This window comes from Macrotis lagotis, chromosome X (assembly GCF_037893015.1).
Source record: "Macrotis lagotis isolate mMagLag1 chromosome X, bilby.v1.9.chrom.fasta, whole genome shotgun sequence".
NCBI classification, from domain to species: domain Eukaryota; kingdom Metazoa; phylum Chordata; class Mammalia; order Peramelemorphia; family Peramelidae; genus Macrotis; species Macrotis lagotis.
Window position 1 is genome coordinate 387,689,338 of NC_133666.1, and position 25,764 is coordinate 387,715,101.

At 32.5% G+C, this 25,764-nt stretch overlaps 1 protein-coding gene across 6 annotated transcripts in view; it reads right to left on the reverse strand.

Annotated features, from left to right (window-relative positions):
- RALYL (RALY RNA binding protein like) overlaps nt 1-25,764 on the reverse strand; it is an 888,236-nt gene that overhangs the window by 597,697 nt on the left and 264,775 nt on the right. Inside the window, exon 1 of one of the 6 annotated variants that reach the window (XM_074208456.1) lies at nt 18,628-18,700. The exons of the other annotated variants lie outside the window; for them this stretch is intronic. Within the exon in view, the coding sequence (XP_074064557.1) occupies nt 18,628-18,637 (10 nt within the window). The 5' untranslated portion in view covers nt 18,638-18,700. Of the gene's footprint in view, nt 1-18,627; nt 18,701-25,764 lie in introns of those variants that run through there. 6 annotated transcript variants of the gene reach the window in all.

Consider the following 25,764-nt stretch of genomic DNA (forward strand, 5'->3'; position numbering starts at 1 on the left):
TGTTCTTTACCTAAGGAAAGCAGTTTTGGACCTGCTACTTCCTCAACTTAGTGATATTTGGTGCCTGTGAGTTGCAGCCTGTGTGTTTTCCTCAAAATATGAAGTCAATCAAAAAAGGCCTATGTTTTCTAGTACCAAAAAGTGAGAAAGTATGAATTTAGGATGTGAAGAAACTGATTTCATTAAAAAAAATACTAGAGTCATGTGCTCTTTATGTAATCACTAGAAAGGAATTTAAATTTAGAGCTGGAAGAGACTTTAGAAGTCAATCAGCTTGCTCTTCTCATGTCACAGAATACAGACAGAAGCTTCCAAAAGATTAAATGACTAGTCCATGGACAATAGGTAAGTTACAGTGGCAGAATTAGAATTTAAATCTTGCTCAGGTTGAATTTTCTTTCTAGAAAGCAATACTGCTCCCAAATATATAAATTTTATTTGTCTTATCTATGAAATGTGAGAGTTATACTAAATGATTACTAAGGTCACCTCTAATAGTATATGATTTTATATGCATATGTATATAAACACTTAGTCAATTACCTCTATGGGTCCTTAATGAGGATGTTAATAAAGGATTCTGTCTCATTGAAGCATGAGTTCAATTCAACTTAAATTAACCTTTGTTCAAAATTATTATGCATAACACTGAGCTACATGCTGAAGTTAAAAACCTAAATATGTTACAGACCTTGCTTTCAAAGGGGTTTGCCATCAGATGTGGAGGAGGGGGAATGTACATGTTAATGATATTAAAACTATCTAGTTATAAAGGACAAGTATAATCAAAGCTGTATAAGAAACTTGAAAAGTATCACTTACAGCAGACATAAATAAGGGAGATTTCATGTGAATATCTATAAGCATATCATGATGTTTCTTGATAAATGACTGAAAATACTGAACCAAAATAATTAAATGAAAGGACTGACTTAAGCAAAAGTCATTAGCCTGAAACTTAGAAATCAATGAAAATTAGTATTTGGAGGAACCTATATCAGTTTTGAAAATCCATATCAATTTTGCCTTGAAAACTAATAATATAGATAGAATTGACTATTTCTTTTATCAGTTATATATACACTTAAAAGAATTAGTGACTAAATCAAAGGATCCCAGAAGTTAGGAGGAACCTTAGTACAAGTGGAACATACCATTTCTGAACAAGAAATGTCTACAGTACACCCACTATATGATCATTTACTTTCAGGAAGCAAAACTTCAGTACCTCCTGTATCCCATTTCTAAATTTCTTTGCATCATGACTAAATCTTCCTTTTGGAAACTTCCACCCATTGATCTAATGAAAGGCAAAATCTGTGAAGATATCTGTCATGCTCTTTCTCCGTTCTCTCCACTAGGTCTTAATTTTTTTCAGTCTAAACATTTCACTTAATGGAACATTGGACTTAAAATGCAGAATGAGACATGCATTTTTGAACATGGTATTTGTGGTAATTTGGTTTTCTTGGGCTAGGCATATTTCTTATGAGTGCTTTATTTTTTCATGCTAAATGGAGAGGGGATAGTAGGCAAGAAATAATAAATGTTTTTGAAATAATTATATAATGAAAACCTGGAAAAGAAGGAATGTAGTTTCTTGCAAGTATGCATTATTTCATTCATCGTACTTGTAGTCCCAGTCTGGTGCAGACTATCTGGCAGATAATTAATAAATGATAGATAATAAATTTACCATTGCCCAAAAGGCAAAAATGGCTTTAATTTGTTTTTGAAAGTGCTCAAAGAGTAACTCTAATTTAGATTTTCTACCTTATTTTATGGTACTCTCCTTTTAACATTATATTCCAGTCAAAATTTGGAACCCCTTAAGAGTCTCATGTCTGTAGCTTATTTGCCTGAAATGACTCTGTGTCCATGCCAAACATCAGAAGAGAATGAGAAAATTTTATGCTCAGTAGGGAGTTATAAAAAAAGTCCCTACAATCCCATCTAAGATTGAGTCATAATTTTTATCAAATTCCTAGTAAAGACACTATGCTTCAACCTCATTCTAGACTGCCCCATCTTTGTTCCTTTCACACATCATTTTCTACTCTTGAGATAGACATCTAATTCTAACCCAGCCTGATGAAATCCCTCTTCTTGATCAAAGACCAGTTTTTATGAGAATCCCTCCATCAACCTCCCTGATTCTCAGCTCCCATCCCAGGATCTGTTCTATTTTTACATTTTGTTTCCCCATGTTACAGTGAAGAGTAATGGATTTATGGTTTAAGTTTCAAGACATATTTAGCAAGCTACAGGCTATAGATAAGTTACAATCTTTCTAAGTTTCTCTAAGTATGGGAAAAAATAACATGCACAACCTTTATCACAGGAATGAGGTGAAGGGATAGCTTGGTAAACTTGCAATTATTATATAAATGGGGCCTACTCTTATCCTTCATTTGCCACTACTCCACACTCCTCCAGACCCTCCATCATGCACCAGGAACCTCTTCATCGTACAAAATTACTTCAGAATATTCACCTTATCAATACCCTCTGTCCCTGAACTCTTCCCTTTCAGTGTAGGATTGACAGCTCTTTCAAGAACCTTAGTTTACAATTTCATCCAGGTTAGCCATCTTTTCATTTCCTATCCAGTTGCACTCATCTGGATTTCCCCATCAAGCCCCCTATGCTTCATACTGAACCTTCTCAACACTCCCCTTTTTAGCTTTTTTAGTATTTAGTATTTTCTCATTAGAATGTAAGTTCTTTGAAAGTATAAGCTGTCTTTTGCCCTTTTTTTTGGATCTCCAGAATTTAGCACAGCTCCTAGAACATAGTAGACATTTAATAAATGTTTATCCATTACTTTTTCGACATGGATACTTGATGGAAAAAAAGTCTAGCTTATAACCCCACAATATTTTTTCAACTGCATGATTGATTTCTGTGTGCTTTTACTATAAATGGCATATAGAAGAGTCACTATATAAACTAAAAATTTTAGTTTTTTAAGGTAATTAGTGGTAATTGTACATGTATAGAATAGTATATTCATTATCATTCAGACTAGTTAAATAGTCAACATGCCTTGCTTTACAGTTCTATATGCTTTCAATGAGATCTATTCCATAATTTCTTTAACAGAGGCAATGTCATACAATCTGTTCATTAAGTGTTTCTCCAGTGCCCTTTGAGTAATTTATAAATTATCCCAATATTTGGGCACTTTACAAACATTATCTCATTTACTTCTCATAATAACCCCAGGAATTAAGTGTTGTGATTATCTTCATGTTACTGGTAAGGTAAGGTACTGGTAAGGTACTGGTAAGACACTCCAAGCATCTAAAGTGGGATTTAATTTTTAGGTCTTCTTACCTCTTAATTCAACACTATTTACTGCATCACCCAACTTTTTCTTTCAATTATACCCTATTAAGCTTATCTGTTTATGTATGTGTGTGTATGTGTGTGTATGTATCCACACACTGATCAATTAATGAACTTGCTTCAAATACATGTCATAATCTGGTAAATATTATTTTTAATCTGCTTTATTTTTAATAAGTAGGTAAATCTGGTTTTCCTTTACGAATTTTATTGAGGAGGCCTATCATTAGAACTAAAATTTGTAAATTGGTGGCACAGTGGAAAGAGCCATGGCCAAAACATCAGGAGGATCTGAGTTCAAATTCCAGCCTCTGACACTTAATAATTGCTTGGTTTTGTGACCTTGGGCAAGCCACTTATTCCCATTGCCTTAAATAAATATTTTTTTAAAAAGAAAGACAGCTTGGAATTATTCTCTGGGTATACAAAGTTGATAATGACCTAGTATGACCTTAGAAGTTGTTTCACCTGTGTGACCTTGGGAATGTCACTTAACTGCTCATTACTGCAAGAAGGTGTTTATTTGCAGTAATGGAGAAAATAATCTTACTAGAAAATTCTGTATAGCAGTGAAATCAGACTCAGTCCCTATTCCTAATTTGCAAATTGAAGCCCTTGGAGAGACTCTCCTTCAGTGGAATTCTATTTGGCCTCTATTCAGGAAATTGCCTACAACCCCTGCCAGTTTTTCTTAGTGTGGAGTTGGAAAGATATCTATGTAGTTTTTTTCAAACTAAAAAGCTCCCACAATTCTATCATAAGGACTATTGCAGTAGCCTGCTAGTTGGTCACCCTGTCATGTTTCTCCCTACTCAAATTCATCCTCCCTTCCTACTGTATAGGTCTGACCATGTCATCTACCATATTCAATAATTTCCAATTAGGATCAAATACAAAATCTTCTGTTTGTTATTTAAAGCCCCTTATAACTTCTACCCCCCAACACATACTCACATATACACAAATTCACACATACAAGAAAACATATTTTGCAATCTACTGAGTAATCTAATGATTCCTTAATCATAATTCTCCATTTCCCGACTCCAGATATTTTTACTAATTGTTCCCTTTACCTACAAGGGTCTCCCTCACATCCTTCGCTGGGCTTCCATGGTTTCTGACAAGTCCCAGCTAAAACTTCACCTTCCATATCAAGTCTTTCTGAGTCTTCTATTTGTATATACCTTCATTCCAATTGACCATGGTTAGCTAGGTGGTGAAATGGATAGAACAATGGCCTGCAACATGAAGAGTCATCTTATTGAGTTCAAATCTGGCCTCAAACACTTACTTGCTTTGTGACCCTGGGCAAGTCACTTCACTATGTTTGCATTAGTTTCCTCATCTGTATAAAAGTATTGGAGAAAAAAGATGACAGACAAGTGTCTTTTCCTAGAAATCTCAAAAGTGTTCACAAAGAGTTGGACAAAAATGAAACAAATGAACAACAAACTTATTTTCATGTTCACAACTCCATTAAACTGTGAGATTTTGAGAACTGAGTATGATTTTTTTTGGTTTTGTTTTAGTCTTCCTCACCTTTCTTTGCATTCCCATTGAGTAGTGCAATGCTAAGAACAAAATAAACTTAAAAAAATACTTATTGAATTACTGACTTACATGTCTGGGAAGCACATTGCATAATTAATTTTTTTTGAAATGAGTAAGAAAAGAAAATGGCACTTTATAATTTTATACATTTCAATCACATAACTGCTAACATGGTCAGTTAGAAAAATAATCTGCAAAACTCCACAAATAGCTTTTTTCATATTTTCTTCAAAGATATCCCCAACACAATCACAAACTGTTTGCATAAATATACAGATAAGATTGTAAAGGCTAGTAGTTACCATTTCCAGTATTCACAGTGGTTTTCTTGGTCATATTTTTGTCCCAGCAGAAATTGCTTTCTCTGATATTTAGCATTCTTTTACAATTATTTCTCAGTTTGGATATCCTGAATATTGATCCTTGAAGACTTTTAAAATTGTGTCACCTCAATAATTATTTCTTGGTTATTTTTGTCTTTTTCAATTTCATTTACTTGTTTTATATTTGTGATACAATTTGTAGTGAAGATATCAGTGAACATACTCCTTTTAATGTTTTATCAACTTGTTAATTATGGAGAAAATGGAGCTTATTAAGAGTACTAAATATTATTAATATTTTTGGACATTGTAAAACTTAGGAAATTTTGAGCACCTTGACTCTCCATTCCTATTACTCCACCATATCATGAGAGAAGTTATAGAAATCCAAGTGAATTTTTTTAAAAAATTGTTTGTTGGATAAATATAGTCAAAAATTATATCACCTTATAGGTCACCTTAGGTAGATCCATGATGACTGATATTTGTTACTGGGATTATAACTGACATTTATTCAGCTTGGAAGATTCTTCCAGGACTTGCATATCATTGAAAAAATCTTTCAAAAACCTAGGGCCATTCCTCTTACATTCTGAGTCATCAGAGTAGGATGACTGAATTGTTGAAATATAACAAGGCACATCAAGAAAAAGGAGAATTTTAGCATTAAAAAAGAACTTGGCATTTGAATTAATTTTTATTTAATTGAACAAAAATTATTTTAATTTAATGTAATTTGGTAATAACCTTTCCTTTTAAGTTATAAAGCTGTTTGTTCTAGGAAGCAGTTCTCTTTTTTATCCAAAAAATTATATCCTCATTGTTCCCTGATGAGTCTATTGGACTGGAAATCCACAAAAATAAAAACTATTTAAATAAATCAAATTGTCTACACCAGACTTTTTAAAAATGTGTGTGTGTGTGTGTGTGTGTGTTTGTATATATATGCTTGATCATCTGAATAACATGTAGATATAAATATATATATATATACTCTAAATTATGATATTCAATTATAAAGTCACTCTGAGAGTTGAATCTATTAATATGAAATCTTTGGGGACATACCTCAAATGGATAATGAAATTGGTCTAGAACTAAGAAGAAAGTGAATTGGTTGGATTGCAGTTGGTATAATGCAATCTCAAAGTATTAAAATAGCAAAAGTATATTATTTGTCATAAAATTTGGCTTTATTAAAGCAATTTGTTTATGGAACAATGTATGATGGAATAGTGAGAAGGAGAAAATTTAAAAGACAGTTCAGGATAAAAAAACTGAAGCTCAAATGCTAGGTAACATTTGTAGATCAAATGATTATGCATCACAAATATTTTTTGTTAAGAGAGATGGAAGGAATTAGATATAGAAGTCTTGGAACAATTGAGAAGTAAAAATGATTAAACAATAAAAAAAAGCAACATGATAACTGCTATGAGTCATTTAAGAATCAGCTGTCTGTTAGAAGAAAAGGCAAAGATGAGAAAATACTTCTGCTCCAAACTGACCTTTTTAAACAAAATTTCAAAATGAACAGTTGGAAATGGATGCAAAAAATGGACTATCACTATTTGTTACTATAGTCTAAATAATGTTTAATATTTTCCAATACAAAGAAGCTAAAAGACATCACAAATCATTCTAGATATCAAACATATAATGTATTTGCCAAAGAAACAAATCTGCCAACAAAGATGGAAAATTATAAGCAAATTCACTTACATAACAGTCAAAGTATAATAAGGAAAGTAAGGCAGAAATCAGAAGAAATGAATAACTGTGGATAAAACTGAAATGACAACAAATAGATGTGGAATGACATGATCTGCTGACATTTCTACAGTAATCTATTTTCATTATCAATAAAAATAGAACTCTAACATTCAAAGTCTACCAATTAGATGCTTGATGTGCTATGCAAGGTAGGCAAAATGGAACTTAAGAAGGTCAGACTGAAAATGGTCTATACTTGGCTAAATACAAATGGAAAAAAATCACTTCTGAAGATAATAAAATTTGTGACCTAATTGTTGGTGGGCATTGGAATCAGGTGGGGTAAAAAACCCAATCTTAAGAACTGCCATATATATAGATATACATATACATATACATATACATATACATATACATATACATATACATATACACTTATATAATATATTACATGGACAAATTATTATTAGTCATTTTATATAGGGATTTCTTCCCATTGCAGAAAATATATGTCTGTATGCATGCATGCATGCATAGTTTCACTTATCTAAGTATATGTAATCTAGCTATATAATATACATATTTGTATATATATATATTCTGAAGCTATTCAATGAAACTCCAAATATATTTTTGAAAGAATTTAAGAAGTCATTGAATTTAATACATAATCTAAAAACCCTTCTAAATTCCTATGTCTGTCAGTCTTTACTTGAAGACTTCCAATAGTGAGGTATTTTCAGCTCATTGTACTTGAAGCAGTTCTAATTATTCAGAAGTATTGACTTAAATCACAGTGAAATGTGCCCCAAAGAAAGAAAGACCTTCTTATTTCCCCATCAAAATTGAAAGAGAAACACATGTTACTTTTACATACAAATTGAAAAAAAATTGAGCAAAAAGCTCATGAACCCAGAATTAAATAGTATATTAGATATTTAGGAAAATGATACTAGACTAGCAGCTATATCAATCTTATAGCAAAAGAGAAGATTAAGAGATTGAGGATTATATTGGGGTTCTTAAATAGTGAATGAAATAGAGGAAGGTGTATAATATGTTGGATGCATTTTCTATAGAATATGTAATGGACATAAATAAAAATCAAACAAGATTGGGAGATAAAGGACAATTAAATTACAGCAACTACAAACCCATTTCAGTATATGAATATGGACAAAAGCTATATAGTCTGAGATTGCATGGAGGACTTGGGTCCTGCAAATGTGAGTGGATAACCTTCATGGCTGAGGTAATCAATTTATCTAAGTATTAGTATGTTTAAAATCTTGAAGAGCATCAAAAAATTTTAAACCTCCTGGTAATAATATATTTAAGTATAAATAAATATAATATTTTCATCAAAATTATAAGCAGAACACAAAAATAAAAATGATAAAATAACAAAGAACTAAAATACTTGATACTTTCTAGGGTTTGCTTTAAGCCACATATCAATATATCACTCCTAGATTGTGTGAGTTTGTGTGACCTTAATAAAATCTAGAATAGATGGAGTTAGAATGAGAAAAAGCCAAACATGAATGCCCACTTGAAATCAGAGACTAAAATAAATGTATCATTTGTAATGAGCAAAGTATCTTTGACTATTTATGATGTAATTCCCTAAACCACACTTACACAGAAAGCATCCTTCCTTAATGCAACCCAGTCTCTCCCAGTTCATCATTCCCCTTGCTTGACTTTTCCTTAAAAATTTCTTTTTCACTCATCTGCTCCTAAGTTTTTAATTATTTCCTGGAACTTAGCCCACTTGGAGTAGCATTAAAAACAAAACAAAAAAACCCAAAACTTATCTGTCACTCATAACTTTGGTTCACTGATTCTAAATTCTTCATTTCTTGTTGAATCTACTACTGTCCATCAAGAGAATTAATTGTCATTTCGGCCTCCATTTTCTGGAATGCAGCAATCTATAAATTAATATATTACCTTCAGGATTTCATCTCATTTTGCCTTACAGTCTTCTAAAATTATTCTACTGGTTCAAATCATTGCGATGTAATTAAAAGGCACACTATTTAAAGGAAATGTTTTTTTTGGGGGGGGGTTATTTTTTGATGTTTGAAATGTTTTATCTTTAGTGAGTAGCATTGTGCTTGACAAAATATATGCACTTTTGTTTGTTGAATGAATAAATGTAAGTATGAATGACAGTCATTACAACAGTAAACTGTTCGTTCTTTCCGCATCCCCCAAAATTAAATAACTCCTACACAGAATTAAATAAATTTGCTTAGTACTGATTTAATTAAGCAAGGATTTAGAATTCTGATATCTTCTTCTGAAACAATCTTATGAGAAGCTCAAACAGATCTCCAAGAAATGAATTCTGTAGGAACTGTTGAGAACATAGGTTTTATCTTCACTGGTTGCTGTTTAACTTGTATTTGGCCCTTTGTGCCTTATATGATGGTGATCCATTATTTATCTCCTGACCCTTCCTTAGCCATGAGTGTCTTTCAAAGCTTTTTCAGTCTCTTCTTTTCCTTCTGTAGCCTTTCTTGATAATTTAATTTGCTCCAATTAGTTCCAATTCTTTCTAGGCAGATGCAGCTGAATTTATAAATCAAAAACTAATCTGTTTCCTTAAATTTAGACCCTCCTTATGAAACAAGTTCACTTGAATGTTTCATTATCATCTCAAGTGGATCATATATAAACCTGCCTCTTCTCTAACTTCTATTTTTGTACAAGACACTTAATTCATCCTGGTTTAAGGCTGTGTTTCTCCTAAGGAAAAACTTTCCTGATCTCCCCAGAAGGAAATAGACTTTCCCTCCTAAAATGAATTGATATTTAGTTCTTTGTGTGTATTTTCTTTCCTCCAGAAAAGAGAATAAGTATTTCCATGGGTGCCAAGTGATTAAAAAAAACAAATATCTCATTTGGATGTTAACTTTCTAGGATCAGGGACTGTGTCACTTTTTCCTTTAACATCAGAACTTAACCCAGTGTTTCAAACACGCTCTCATAATATCATTCATAAATTTATCCTTCTCTCCAATCACACAAACATCTCTCATCATTTCTCATCTGGATGACTGTATATCTGACTCATTTTCCATCACTGTTTCATTAGGTTGCCAAAGTGATTTTCCTAAAGAGCAGCTATGACTATATGGTCCCTCTTTATTCAGGAAATTCTAGTGGTGCCCTATATAACTTCTAGGATCAAGAACTAAATCCTCTATTTGACTTTTAAAGTCTTTTATAGCTCGTTTTCCAAACTTCCTATGATTTACTCCATACCCTCTTCTTACCCATCTACCCTAGCCTACATACTATTCTTCACACAGAACATTTGATCTTATATCAATTTTTTAAATTTATGTAATAAGAAGTATTTACATAATGTAGTATAATAAAAATGATTGCACATGAAACTGCAAATTTGTTGTGTATAACTTGTTATTCTTTTTAAACATATTCCTTTTCCACCCTTCCCCCTGCCCTAGAGATGAATACATTAGATATAAATATCATAATATGCTATCTCTTCATTCTGTACTTTGTTATTTTCTACCTCTACAACAAAAATGTTTTATTCCATCTCAGTCTCTTAATTCCCCTCCCTTTCTTAATAACTCAGCTCATATTACATATTTTGGGAAATTCTTTCCCCTTCTCCCCACCACTCTCATATCACCTTCCATGTACACCTTCATCTGCATAGTTACATGTATGTTTCTCCACTGGAACGTGAACTGCTTTAGGTTAGCGGATGTTTGTTTTTTAAACTTTATTTATCACCTCTGGGCTTATCCCAGTACCTGCTACACAATAAATTCTTAAAAAATGCTTGTTATGGATTTCATTTAAAATTTGTTGAACTGAATACTGAAAAAATTTTAGTGATTGTAGATTTTTAAATTCCTGGAATTGTTTTTTTTTTTTGTTAGTGTTCCAAATTGACAACTTGTGAGATTTTCTGAAAATTTTGGTAGAGAGTTGTGCCAGAAAATCCACAAAGTATTTAACACTGTATAAAGAATGGAGTCATTTGACTGAAACTTGTGCTATAAAAACTACACATATTTAGGGCTATGTATTTGGGAGTATATATTTAATTTTTGTGTCATTATAAACAGTGTTTATTTCTGTTTGCTCCCTTTCCCCAATTAGGTTCTAAGTTCTTAGATTCTCTTAACATTATCTTCTCAATGTATCTGTTATTCAATTTCACCACACCATAGATTATTCTGGATTGAGAAATAGACAGATTCTACCAGTACTTCAAGAGACTAAGTGCCATAATATGCTGGATCTGAACTTAGACATTTATTGGCTATATGATTCTAGAAAAATCACTTATTCTCTTTTTGCCTCATTTTCCTCATCTGTAAAATGAGGATAATAATGGCACTTACTTTGCAAGGTTGTGTGAGGATCAAATAGCACAACAATTGTAAAGTGCATAACACAGACTGTTATAATATATACATATATAAATGTTAGCTATAATTTTATTTTAGTTAATCTAAGTTGAAAGAAAAAATATTAAGTATTTTCAAACCCTATGTTTGGAAATTAATGTATCAATATTTTATCAAACAAAATACATAGGAGAGTCTGATCAATCTTCTAATATAATCTACTAATATCAAGTTTTTTTCTAAAAAAAAGTCTTTCAAATTACTTCATTCATATCTAAATCCTTGAAGCTACCAAAGCATAGTATTTTGCTGGCTCATGTGAACTTCAAGAAAGAATTATGAAACAACATATAATGATAATACAAGAAAATGAGATGCTTTTACCTCCAATTGCTAGGCAGCAGGCTTTGTTTCCAAGAGAATTATCATTGAATTTTTGTAAAACATCATAGAAAATAGTTTCTATCAAATCAGTAAATGAACTAAACTACTGCTGTATTATGCCATGCTGAGCCATTTTCTATTACTGTTCATTACTTTGAAGCCTCTCTAGCCATAATTCCCATTCAAAGTGAAAATTTTCCTCTAAAATTAAAATGCAGGTGACATGATGATGTCCACTGCTATGATAAATACCAGGCATCATTGAAACAAATGGTTATGCTTGCAATCACTCAATCTGGAAACCTTGATCATTTTTTATTCCTTCTTTTACATGACCCTCATATGCTATCAGCCATCAAATCTCTTGATTCTGCTTGAAAAATCTCATGATAAACAGTCTATTTATTGCTTTTGATTATAACTGCCATCACTCTAGTTATTACCCTTATTATCTGTAACAGATTATTTTTAACATAGATTACTTTAATATCTTCCTGATCATCCACTAATTCATTAAACTATTATTGATTATGTGGCCTTACATGTTCCAGGCACTATTCTAGGCACCAAAGGTAAAAAAAAAAATCTGCCTTCAAGGAGTTTAACTCCTCTTCATGTTTTTCTACCTCAAGTATATCCTGTGTATGGGTACACAACTTAATTTTTACAATACAGAGCTCTGATAATTTGATTTCTGTATGTATAATTTTTTTAAAGCATAGTGTAAGATTTATTTCTTTGCCATACATTTCATTTTCTTGTTTCCACAAACTTTGGTCATATTATTTCATCCATTTGGGATCTCTCTTCTCTTCTCTATGCATTAAGATCTTGACAATCCTTGAAGACCAATTCAAATTTCATTTTATCCATTATTCTAATTTTTGTTATCCATTAAGTTTTCCTGGATTAACATCAAATGAATGTGTTCTCTCTAACATCCTTTATACTCACTCCCTCTAAATGATATTCACCCAAGTATTCATTAAGTGCTTATTATCTCACAGGCACTGTGCAAGTCACAACACAAAAACACAAGAGTCTTTTCCTATAAATAACTTTTGGAATAAGCTAGATTAATACAAAATACATATGCAAAGTAATTAATGTTTTAGGGAATTTTCAGAGAGGAGTTACAATTAAGGGAGTCAGGATTAACTTCTTAAAGAGATTAAACAAACTAGATTGTAAGAGGTTGGAGGTGAGGTGAGAATGAAATCCAGGCAAAGAGAAAAGGTTATGCATAGATTCTGAGTCAAGAAATAAAAATGTTAAATGTATGGAATAGAATGTTGTTCTGGAGTGCCGATTGTATAGAGAGTAATGTTCATTAAGTCTGAAAAGTAATCATAGAGCTAGCTACCAAATATTGTAAAAAAAACAAACAGAGAGCATTTGCATTTTGTCATGGGAGCACGAGAAAGCTGGAAAGATGAGTAAAGGAGTGTAATGGTCAGACCCTTATCTGATTTATATAAAACTGGTAGTTGTGTGGATGGTGGATTAAAGGTAGAAATTTCTTGAAGCCAGGGAAACCAATAAATTATCCATTGAGATATGATGATTGTTAACTGTAGATGCACATGCATTTATACTGTTTTGTCTTTTACAGTAGACTAAAAGCTCCTTGAGGGAAAAATTATGTTTTATATATCTTTATAATTCTCTTTTTCTCCCTCCAATACCCAGGACATGGTAGTTGCCTATTGAACATTTATCATTTTAAGTAAATAGCCATCATGGAGTCATTGGAGTGAGTTCAATCTATAATTTGACTATTCAGGTGCACTGAAAACATCTCATATACATAATGCTTAGATTAACCTTTATTGGGCATTTAATTTGAAAAATATTAAAACGTTTGATCAACTTTCAGAGGTGGAGCCAAGATGATGATAGAATAAGGAAGTAGAATGTCCCTCAAAACAACATTAAAATAACACTTCAAATTGAATTTTGGAGCAGAAGAGCCAAAATAAGGTTGGAGTAAGATATTTTTCCAGCTGAAAACAATTTAGGAGATTGGAAGGGGAGATTTGTGACAGTGGTATAGGACCTGACCTACAGCTGATATGGCAGTGATACCAACTGTGTTGCTGTAGGGCTGCCACAGTTTCAGTAGTTCTAAAACCCAAGATAATGAGGGGATCTAATTACAAGTGATCTCTAGCTAACACTGGGAATAGAACTTGATATTTATTTGTCAAATCCATTACCTAATTCCAGAGTGGAGAGGAGTCCTTTCGATCATAAAAGAACAGGAGCCCTGAGGAACAGTAGTAGTTAGTATTTGCAATTGCAAGTTGATCAGCAGCCTTCCCTGGGAAAGGACCAGAGCACAGACCAGCAAAGTGGTGACCACACTTCTCCATTAATCTTGCCTCTTTGTAAGTACGCAAAACTTCAAAAACCCCCAAACTAGCTCTGTAGTAACTTGGTAAAATCTAAAGCAAAGGACAGTGTTTCTCCAACCTGTGCATACTTGCTTCCCCCATCATGGAAACAGAGCCCAATTTTAACATAATGCTCCAAGTCAAGAAATAGGTGGAAATATGAGGAAGCAACAACAAACAACAAAAGTATCTGATCACAAAAAAAAGCTTCTATGATGACCAGTTAGAGCAAGACAAAAAACAACAGTGGCAAAACAGCTATAAGCAGAATCCCAAAGAGAATTAGATGAAAGCCCAACAAGAATTCCTTTAAGAGCCAAAAAAAAAAAGAAAGAAAATCGAATTACCAGTATCAAAAATGAAAATGGTGACTTCATCAACAACTAGAAGAAAATTAAAGTAATAATTCAGAACTAATTTGCCCAAATGTATGCAAATAAATTTGGCAATTTAAGTGAAATGGATGAACATTTACAAAATATAAGCCATCCGGGTTAAAAGAAGAGGAAATTAAACATTTAAAAACGCCCATCTCAGAAAAAGACATTTAACAAATCATCAATGAATTCCCTAAAAAAATGGCAGGACCAGATGGATTCACAAGTGAATTCTACCAAACATTTAAGGAACAATCAATTCCAATTCTATATAAACTATTTGAAAAAATAGGTGGAGGAGGTCTGCCAATTTCCTTCTATGACAGCAATATGGTGCTGACATTCAAACCAGGCAGAATTAAAGCAGAGAAAGAAATTATAGATCAATTTCCCTAATGAATATGGATGCAAAATTTCAAATATAATATTTTCAGAGTGATTACAGCAAATTGGATTTTTATCAAGAATGCAGGTTCAATAGTAAAAAAAAAACTACCAGCATAATTGACCATAACAATAACAAACCTAACAGAAATCATTATATATGATATCAATTATGATTATATCAATAAATGCTGAAAAAAGCCTGTGACAAAATATAGCACCCATTCCTACTAAAACACTAGATAACATAGGAAGAAAGAGATTGTTCTTTAAAATGATAAGCAGTATCTATCTAAAACCATCAACAGGCATTATATACAATGGGAATAAGCTAGGAGCATTCCCAATAAGAAGAGGAGTGAAACAAGGATGCCGTTATCACCACTATAATTCAATACTGTATTATAAATGCTAGCTTTAGTAATAAAAAATAAATAAGCATTAGAATAAGTAATGAGTCGGGGTGGCTAGGTGGCACAGTGAATAGAGCATCGGCTTTGGAGTCAGGAGTACCTGGGTTCAAATCCAAACTCAGACACTTAATAATTACCTAACCGTGTGGCCTTGGGCAAGCCACTTAACCCCATTGCCTTGAAAAATCTTAAAAAAAAAAAAGGAAAAAAGTTATGAGGCAACAAAACTCTTACTCTTTGCAGATAATGCAATGTATACTTAGAAAACCCTAGATCATCCAAGAATTAATTAAAACAGTTAGCAACTTTAGCAAAGTTGCAGGATATAAAATAAACCCAAATAAATCTTCAGAATTTCTGTATGTTTTAACAAGACACAGCAGCAAGAGACAGAAAGAGAAATTCCATTTAAAGTAAATGCAGACAACATAAAATACTTGGGTGCCTACTTGTCAAGGTGGACTCAAAAACTTTATAAAAACAATTATAAAGCACTTTTCATGCAAATAAAATCAGATTTAAATAACTGGGCAAATGTCACTTGCTCTTGGCTAGGCCAAGCCAATATAAAAAAATGATAATTCTACCTAAATTAACTTAGTTATTCAGTGCCATACTAATCAAACTTCCAAAATAACTTTATTGAACTAGAAAAAAAAACTAACTAAATTTATATGGAAGAACAAAAGGTCAGAATATCAAGGAAATTAATGAAAAAAAAATGCAAAGGAAGGTGGCTTAGTCATACCAGATCTAAAATTATATTATAAAGCATCAGTCATCACAACTGTTTGGTACTGGTTAAAAAATAGAGTAGTGGATCACTGGAATAGACTAGGTCCAAAAGAAACACTAGTCAATGGCTATTGAAATCTGCTATTTAATAAACTCAGAGATTCCAACTTCTGGGATAAGAACTCACTTTGATAAAAACTGCTATGAAAACTGGAAGATAGTATGGCAGACACTAAGTATAGGTCATCTCACATCCTATACCAAGATAAAGTTGAAATGGGTACTGAATTTTCACATAAAAGGTGATATCATAAACTAATTAGGAGAACAAGAAATAGTTTATTTGTCAGATCTATGCAAAGAGGAGGTTATGAAAAAAAGCAGAGATACAAGACAAAATGGATAATTTTGATTTTATCAAGTTGAAAAGCTTTTTTCCACAAATAAAACCAATGTAGTCAAGAATCAGAAAAAAAATGCACTGCACTGAAAAATGATTTTTTACAGATAGTATTTCTGACAAAGGATATATTTCTAAAATACATGGATAAACTGATTCAAAATTTATAAGAATACAAGTCCTTCTCCAATTTATAAGTGGTCAGAGTATATGAAAAGGCAATTCACAGATGAGAATGTCAATTAAAATAATTTTTGACATACCATCTCATTTGGTTCAGATTTGTAAATTATAAAAGGATAATGACAAATTCTGGAGGTGATATAGAAAAATAGAAGCATTAATGTGCTGTTAAATGAATTGTAAATTAGTCCAACAATTATAGAAAACAATTTGAAACTATGCCCAAAGGGCTATCAGTCTGTGTATATCCTTTGACCCAAAGACATCAAAGAAAAGGGGAAATGATCTATTTGTACACAAACATTTATGTGGCTATACAAGTTGTGGTATATAATGGTGATGGAATAATATTGTGTTATAAGAAATTATGAACAGAATGATATCACAACTCATGAACTCATGAAAAGTGAAAGGAAAAAAAATTTTCGTAACAGATATTTGAAAAAATAAAATACTTCTCTATCATGCATTTAAGATCAGAACTTTTATCTTGTCTGAAAAAAAATTAAGGGAGAAGATCCAGGAGAACATGTAACACAGTAAAGTAATATTAACAAGGAAGATCAATTATGAAAGACATAGTGATCCTGATCAAGAAAATGGTCCAAGACAATTCCAAAGGACCTAAAGGGAAAAATGTTATCCACCGCCAGCTAAAGAACTGATGAACTATAAATGTAGAATGAAACATACTATTTACTCTCTTAATTTTTCTTACTTTTTTTGCAACAGGGCAAATATGGAAATATATTCTTATAACTTCATGTATAATTTATATCATACTGATTGTCTTCATACTGGATTGGAGATGGGCAAGAGGGAGAAACAGAATTTGGAACTCAAAAATTTTAAAAAAAGAATATATTTTAAGCAAAGGGCAATGCAAATTTATGAGCTCAGTTTCCATGAATGCAAACAATGCAGACACTAGCGGAGCACCTGACAATTTTTAGCTATGAATTGAGTAAAATGATGTTTCAAGTTGTTTACAGCTTCTCCCCCCCCCCAACAATAAACTAGGACAAAAGAAAAGCACAAAATGCTGATTTATTTTTCCTTTGATAAGTGTATTAATTTATAAAAAAAAAAAACCTAGATTTTTTTGGTACACTGAAATCACTGTCCTTCTAGTTTCTTTTTGCTCATACTTCACATTGCTTCAGTTTTTTAAAACCATTGATTTATACTTTATACCCCACCATATAATTTATGCCCTCATTCATCTTACTACATTGATTTGATCTCTCACCATTACCACTCTCTTGACTAAATTTGATTATAATCATGAATTATAACCATAAAACTCATGGTATTTAAGTTGCAGTGAAGTTGCAGCAATAATGTTGTTAAGTTACAGAAATATGTTCTTTCATTAAAAAATCCCAACACATTTTGTTAAGTTAATTACTTCACTAGTTCAAGGCAGTCTTCATGAATAATGACCAAAAATTAATAATCTGAGGATCAAATTTATAATAAGCTCTCTAAATAAGACATGACTTACACGAAAATAGCATCAATTTCTGTAACATGCAGAATCAGAGTAGGTCTTTTGTAATAAACCAAATATATGAAATCACACAAATTAATAATAATAATACTGGTAGTTTTATAGTGCATTGAGGCTCATGAATCACTTTATTATCTCATTGCTCATTTGAGAAGTATTTTATTCCACCCATTTCATAAATGAAGAAACTGAGGAAGATAGCTTTTAAGTTATTGGCCCAGACTCACACAACTACTTTTTGGTAGCTTAAAAGTTATCACAACTACTGTGTGATGGCATATTTGAACTCAGTTATTCCTGATCTTGAGTCCAAAATAAAGTTGTTGCTACAATCATCAGGCAAATACACACAAGGTAATCTGCCAAATGAAAAAGACCCTTGTATCACCAAAAGTAAAATATTCCTGTAAAAACAATATCAAAGATCAATCATTCAACAAGCATTTTAAGTCCCTGTAGTTTGTGTGCTTTGTTACCTAAATAATTATGAGAAGAGCAATTACCATACATCACCTGTGGGCATTCTATTGCTAGGAGGCAGAGTAGTTCAATGGATTTCAGCAGAGGACTGGGATACAAATGTTCTAATTTTTGACTTCAGTTCTTACTTTCCGTATCTGTAAAATAATAATAATAATGATGATGATAATACCTGTCTATCATCCTCTTCTGATAGGATGGCTTGAGTACCAAAAGTTAATCTGCAAAACATTTAGCAAACATAAAGGGCTTTTAAAAGGCTAACTTCTGCTGCGTAAGAATTTTTCTTGAAACTGCTATTTCTTGCTTAACAACAGAATTCTCTGGTCCATGGATCACTCCTTTTAATATGTGTTTTATTGATTTTCTGATATAAGATTTTAACAACAAATGAAAAGCTTAAGCCAACAATTAGAGAAAGATTATGAACTAAAGTACCATTGCAAAGTAGACTCTCCTAATGAGATCTATTTGTAAAATCAGTAAGCAGTGTGCAGTGTTAAACAAGTTAGGCTATTTATGTGACCAAAGTACTTTTTTCTAATCTCAAAATGAAGCTTATTTTCATATCATTTATATCCATAGTAAACTGTATTATCATCCTCCTCATACCAGGATATTCAATTTGACTCAATGTTTGAGTCAACATAACTATACATTCTCCAAACACTGAACTTTGAAATAATGGGAAAATAAGAAAAAATAAGCAAACTGAATTATATTAGCAGGCATTTTTCTCAACTTTGCACCAATAACTTTTAGTAAATGAATTTCTTGACTGGACTTTTTCCTCTTAGGAGTAGCATAAAAATGATCTACTTTATACTAGATGGGTGTTGCCACTCAATTTATAAATTCAATTTCCTGGTACTGGTGAAATCTCACAGTGATTTTTTTCCATCATAGTACACATATGAGATATAATGATTTTGACCCTTTTAAGAGGGAAGATGCAGCAAAAGTATTAGAAGAAGGAGAAAGGATATAAAAAGAGTAAGAGGAGGAGGAAGAAAAGGGAAAGTTAAGGAGGTAGATAAAAAGGATTGTGGAGAAGGGAAAGAAGGAGAAAAGGGCGAGAGAAAGACCATTAAGAATTCTCTATACATTATATCATTTGAGTACTACCCCCCCCAAACAACAATATTGTGTGGGAGGTCACACCATTTACTTGTGTCCCCAATTTTTAGAATCAGAGAAGTAATTAAATTCTACAACAGGAAGTTACAACAAATAACTACTTGACAGAGATGGTAGAGTTGTGATCTTAAATATTTCTTGTACATTTCTATTGTGTGTAGCCATTGCAGAGTATGCAGTAGGAAAAAAAAAAAGAGCGGAGGGGTGCTTGATTCACTTTGCTGCATATGGACTGTGTATTTAAAAAACGTACTTTAGGTATCTACACATGACTGTATCACATGGGCAACATCCTATGTGTGCCCAGAACCATGAAATATTTTTAGGGAGTATGGTTGGAGATGTGCCACAAGTAAAATTAACCGAAACCACAGACAGCTCAGAAAAAAAAATTATGTAAGACAGATGAATCATTTTAGCACAGAGAAAGGTAGAGGAGGAGGGAAAGGCACCTGTACAATGAAGGCTATTTGACACCTCTTACCCTTCAACTAGTGCAGCAGCAGCCATCACTCTGCTAACAGTATTAGTTTTAATAGCAATGTTGTGCATAATGGGCTAATTCACTGAAGAGTTGACTTGCATCCACTTGAAACAACTTGGAAAAAGGGTTCAATTCAATTCAATTCAATTTAACTCAATTGAATGTATATTTTCTGCTCAGCATTGCAAGATGCAGGCGATACAAATTGGAAAATAAAAGTTCCTTTTTTTAAGAGTCAACATTTGAGGCGGAAGGGCATGTCAATTTTCCAGCCTTGCTGCTTTCCAGAATAGCTGTCCCAATCAATCTGCTAGTAGTTGTCTAATGTGCTTATTCTCCCATAGCCCTTACAGCATTTGTCATTTTCCATTTCTTTTGACATTTTTGCCAACTTGAGAGGTATAAGGTGGAATCCCACAATTAAATTACTTCAATTTATATAATTACTAGCTATTTTGAACTTTTTTAATGGTTACAAATAGCCTGGGTTTCTTCTCACAATTTACCCCCTATTTATTCCCTTAAAGTCACTTAGTAAATGGGGGAATAGCTCTTGCATCAGCTTTCTAAACCTTAGCCAAATCTAAAGTACTCAGTAGGTAAAGTTGAACTCAAATCCTCCCCTACTTGCAGCTGTCTTTTCTCCTCTTCCCTTTCATTGCCTCCTCCCAAGTACTGGGTTTTCTTCCTACTACTCCTATAGTGCTTTATTTTCTTTTAGACACCAGCTAATACTGGAACATTGATACAAACCCTTTAGTGTATATAATTATAAGATTTACCTTAGTAATTGCCTCTCTACTGGTTTACAAGGTCAGGCTGAGATCAAATAAATTGCTTAGCTAAGTTCAGACAGGTTTATTAGTAAAAGGCTGGCCAATAATTGCTGTTGCTGTTATTTTTACCTATCTATTCGAAGGTAACACTTGCTAAAATATGGATAGGATGCAGTCTGTGTCAAGTAAGATAATATACAAATGCTAATGAAATCTTGATTTTTTTAAAGCAATGGAATTTAACATTATCTCCCAACATGATATGCAAAGGCAATACTTACAAAGTTTATGGCAGCTGGGTGTTGCAGTGGTTAAAGTACTGGCTTTGGAGTCAGGAAGACCTGAGTTCAAATCTGACCTCAGACATTTAATAATGACCTAGCTGTGTGACCTTAACAAGTCACTTAATCCCATTGCATTGCCAGAAAAAAAACCTCAAAACCCAAAGTTGAAAGAATTGCCCTCTTTTGAGAAAAGATTTGAGTTTTCAAACTATTCACTCTTAGAAATGAAGGAATATAGCTCTCCTATTGTAAGCCATGATGCTTAATACTTAATATATTCTCCTGACACTATAACCCATGGTGGTACTTAAATATTTTATATTTAACTGACTACTTTGTGGGTAGGTATTTATTCCAACATAATTAAATAAAAATGGATAACTAACAGGTGTTCCTTTTGGTTACAAATATGAATTTAAACATTTCATGCTGAAATAAAATTAAATATTACCTATTAAATATGATAAGTATCTAAGGAATTTTATCTATATTTGAGGCTACTTTATTATCATTTTTATTAGAAGAAGAAATGTTTTATCTATTTTTTAACAGTACAGCTGCTCACCTTAAGATCTATACATAAATGGTTTCCAAAATGGATTGCTAACACTTCATTTCTTCAGTGTATTTAGTTCACAAGGCTATAAGGTTAATGTAAGAAATGTTTTTAAAATGCTGATTCAGTACAAGCTAGCAAGAGAATAGTATTAGATTATGGAAATTATGTGCCTGAGCATGTTTGCCCTTTTAAAACCATTTCTTTGGCATTTTAAGCTCTTCAGAAAATTGGCCCCTTCTTACTTTTCCAATCTACTTACAACTAACTTGCCTTTATTTTCTCTGTGAGATATCCATAATGGCCACCTTGCTATTTCTCACATACTGGCCTCCATATCTCTCATCTCTAGGTATTTGATCTGATTATCTCTCATGCCTAAAATTCTCTCCCTCTAGACTACTCTTTTAGAATTCCCTAGTTTACTTCAAGAGTCAGCTTAAAGACCACTACTTAGGGAAACCTTCTCTGAAATAACCTCTTCTCATCCCCACTCTTCTAATTTCTTCCCTAAGTTCACCTTTATTTGATATATATATATATATATATAATGAATATGCCTATATGTATGTGTACACATGCACACACATATACATGTATATATACACAAATGTATGCATGCATGTCTCTCCGTTTCAATGGAAACTTTTAAGAAAAGAGATTGTTTCAATTTTATCTCTGTTTCTTCAGGGCTTGGCACAATTTCTAGCACATGGAGGAAACCTGATAAATCCTGCCTGACTTTTTGATTGATCGATTGAATTGCTGTGTGACCCTGAGGAAGTCACTCTCTTATTGGTCTAGGCAATTCTCTAAGAGTATAAGTTGCAGGGAAGGTACAGATCTACATTAACCGAAGAAAATTTCCTTATGAGAGGTTCATTTCAATGAAAGCACCATTCTAGTTTTTATCATTCTAATTTGTTCTTTATCATAATACAATAATGCTATATTTCAGAAGGAGTTTTTCCTGGAAAAAACAATGGCATTTGAATTGTTGAGTGAAATGATAAAACTGAAATAAACATTTTCATAAATCAGTAAAATAGCTATCTACTCTGCAGAAGATACTGCATGATATACAAAGATGGTAAGACACTATGATCTCTATCTTTAAGAAACTTATATACTATTAGAGGAATTGGTATAGATACAAATACAATAATAAAAATTGGCATAAAAACTATCTAGGGAAGGATTATAGGTTCAAAGTATTTACACAAATTAGTTTATTCAATCATGTGTCAATCCCATCTGACTTTTCATGACCACACTTGGGGTTTTCTTGACAAAGATACTGGAATGGTTTGCATTTTCTTCTCCAGACATTTAACAGAAGGAAACTGAGGCAAACAAGGGACTTGACCAGTTTATACAACAAAGAAATGTCTGAGACTAAGACTTCAGACTTAGGGCACTTTCCATTCAGGTGTGGAAATCAGGGCATATATGGCATCTGAACTTTGTAATATAGGCACAATTTCAAGAATAATAAACAGGGGAAAAATTATTTTCTCTGGGAGAGGGAGAGCAGGAGTAGAGACAAGGGAATGAAAAGGACACAAAAAGTTAAGTTACTTGATTATGTATATATGAAAGAACATAGTTGGAGCTAAAGTTGAGTCTAGATTGTGCAGGTTCTTGTCAATTTATAATAAGTTTCTCAAAACTACATTCCTGGTTAAAAAAATTTAAAAACTGCTTTCTTTGGAAAGTACTTAGCCTTCTCTTTACCTTTGCCAATAGGTGAGAAATGAAGATGGGAGAATATCTTCCCCTATGTTAATTACAGACTCAGAAAGACAATGATCAAGATACATGAAAACTTGACTTGTTCTCCAGAAGCTTAAAGTCCAAGAAGAGAACAATTCATCAAATAGTATTGTCTTTGAGGAGAAATTTGGCAACTAAATATTGAACTACCTTCATAGAAGGACCACCAAGGAGATGAATGAATTCCCCTATCCTTTGTTTTTGAATAACTATTGACTTCCTCTCTCTCTCTCTCTCTCTCTCTCTCTCTCTCTCTCTCTCTCTCTCTCTCTCTCTCTCTCTCTCTCTCTGTCATCTTGGAGAGTTGGCCTCCATCTATAGATTTAAAGTAAATCCTAAAGAATAAAACTTCAAGTCTAACCTATGTTTTCTGTCATTTTATTTAAAGCTTATATTTTTAAGGTTTGCAGTTTTAAACCACAGAATAAAGACTTTCAAAAACCTGGAATTGGAGAGTGTTATTAACAAGTGAAACCAGAGTTAACCTAATCATACCTATTAATAGCTTAATTAATGTTTCACAATTAAAGGAAGAAGGTCTTCAGAGAATGTGCAGGCATTTATCCTTGATCCTTATTCTTACTTATAGTTACTCTGCCAAATAAATGTAAAATTTTATACCAGAAATCTCCCAAGAAATTGTGAGATTAATAGACTAGATTTCTTTTTTTAAGGAACATGCCATAAAACCCAATCACTCTGGTTGTCATTAATTGGTCAGCAATAGGTTCCAGACCCATTGGCCCTCTTGATTTGAGCCTTGATTTCTCAGGGTGAATGTAAGTAGTTATTGTTTCTGTTTTGGCCAGATACCTTGAAGATCTTCCCCTCCCAGACTGTTTTTTTTGGGGGGGTGCACTAGGTAAAAGAGGTCATGCTTTGCCTCACCTCTTACCTAGTCTTAATCTCCATATAGATGTTGCCTCAGTAAACTGAGACCTAATAAAGATTTAGCTTAAAAAGGTCAAGTTTCCCACTGCATCTAAGGGCCATCTCCAGAATCTCCAGTTTAGCTGATTTATATCTGATCACTGGACCTAGATGGCTCATAAGGAGAAAGTGAGGATATTTGTATAGCCCTCCTTCAATTAAATCCAATTCTCTTATGTGTCATGCTATTGCCTCCCTGATATCATGGTCTTCTCAGATAATGAAGGACAAATAACAATGATATTTTTATCTATGATTTAGATGAAAGTATAAATGGCATACTCCTCAAAACTGGATGAAAAAATGTTGATAGTAAATTTGCCAGATATAAAAATTAGAGTCCAAAAGTATTTTTAAAAAGCTGAAGCCAACATTTAAGCACTTTATTAGGGATCCATATAAAGTCTCTAAATTGACTGGCAAAATGAATTTTACATGGGGGGGAAGATATGTTTAAGAAGCATTCCATTTTGAAAAAATTGAAAAATGGAGGTTTTCATGTAATTAAGTTCAATGTGAATTAAGAATATTTATTAAAGCAATTTCATTTTCATAGATATATGTGTGAAGGTCACACTGTTTTGTCCTTGTCATATTACCAATAGGAAACTGTCCAGTTCTACCAGACATATATCATAAGGAACAGTGATGGGATGAAACATGTAAAGCAAGGTGATAAGGATTGAGAAGAGATTTGAAACTCTGCCATATGAGGATTTTTTAAAATGATTCTTTGATGATAGTGAGAACCTTTAATTAGATATTGCCCATTAATGGGAAAGTATGCCAAAGGCTTTTGGACATAATCCATAAACATATGCAATGTAGAATATCTTCAACCTGGTTTAACTTCACAATCTGGGTACCAATCACTGAATGTATATAAACCCATTCAGTTCATTACATAAGCAATTTGAATAGTATAGAAAAATAACAAATAATAGAAATGGAACTTGCAGTCATGTCTACTAAATTCAAAAATAATACCCTATTTAGAGCACTATTAAATTGTTTTATATATAAATATATAAAACTTAAGAAAGCTGATTTTCTTATTAGTCTATTATACTTAAATATAGAATCATATACTATATAAATACTGATGCAAGTGTTAATTAAAGTTTTAGAAGTTTTATTTTAAAAACTCAGTTTATTAAGTATACATCCTCCTCTGTTCCTTGACTTCCCTCTCACCATGGTTCACATTAACATTAAGAAATATTAAAACAG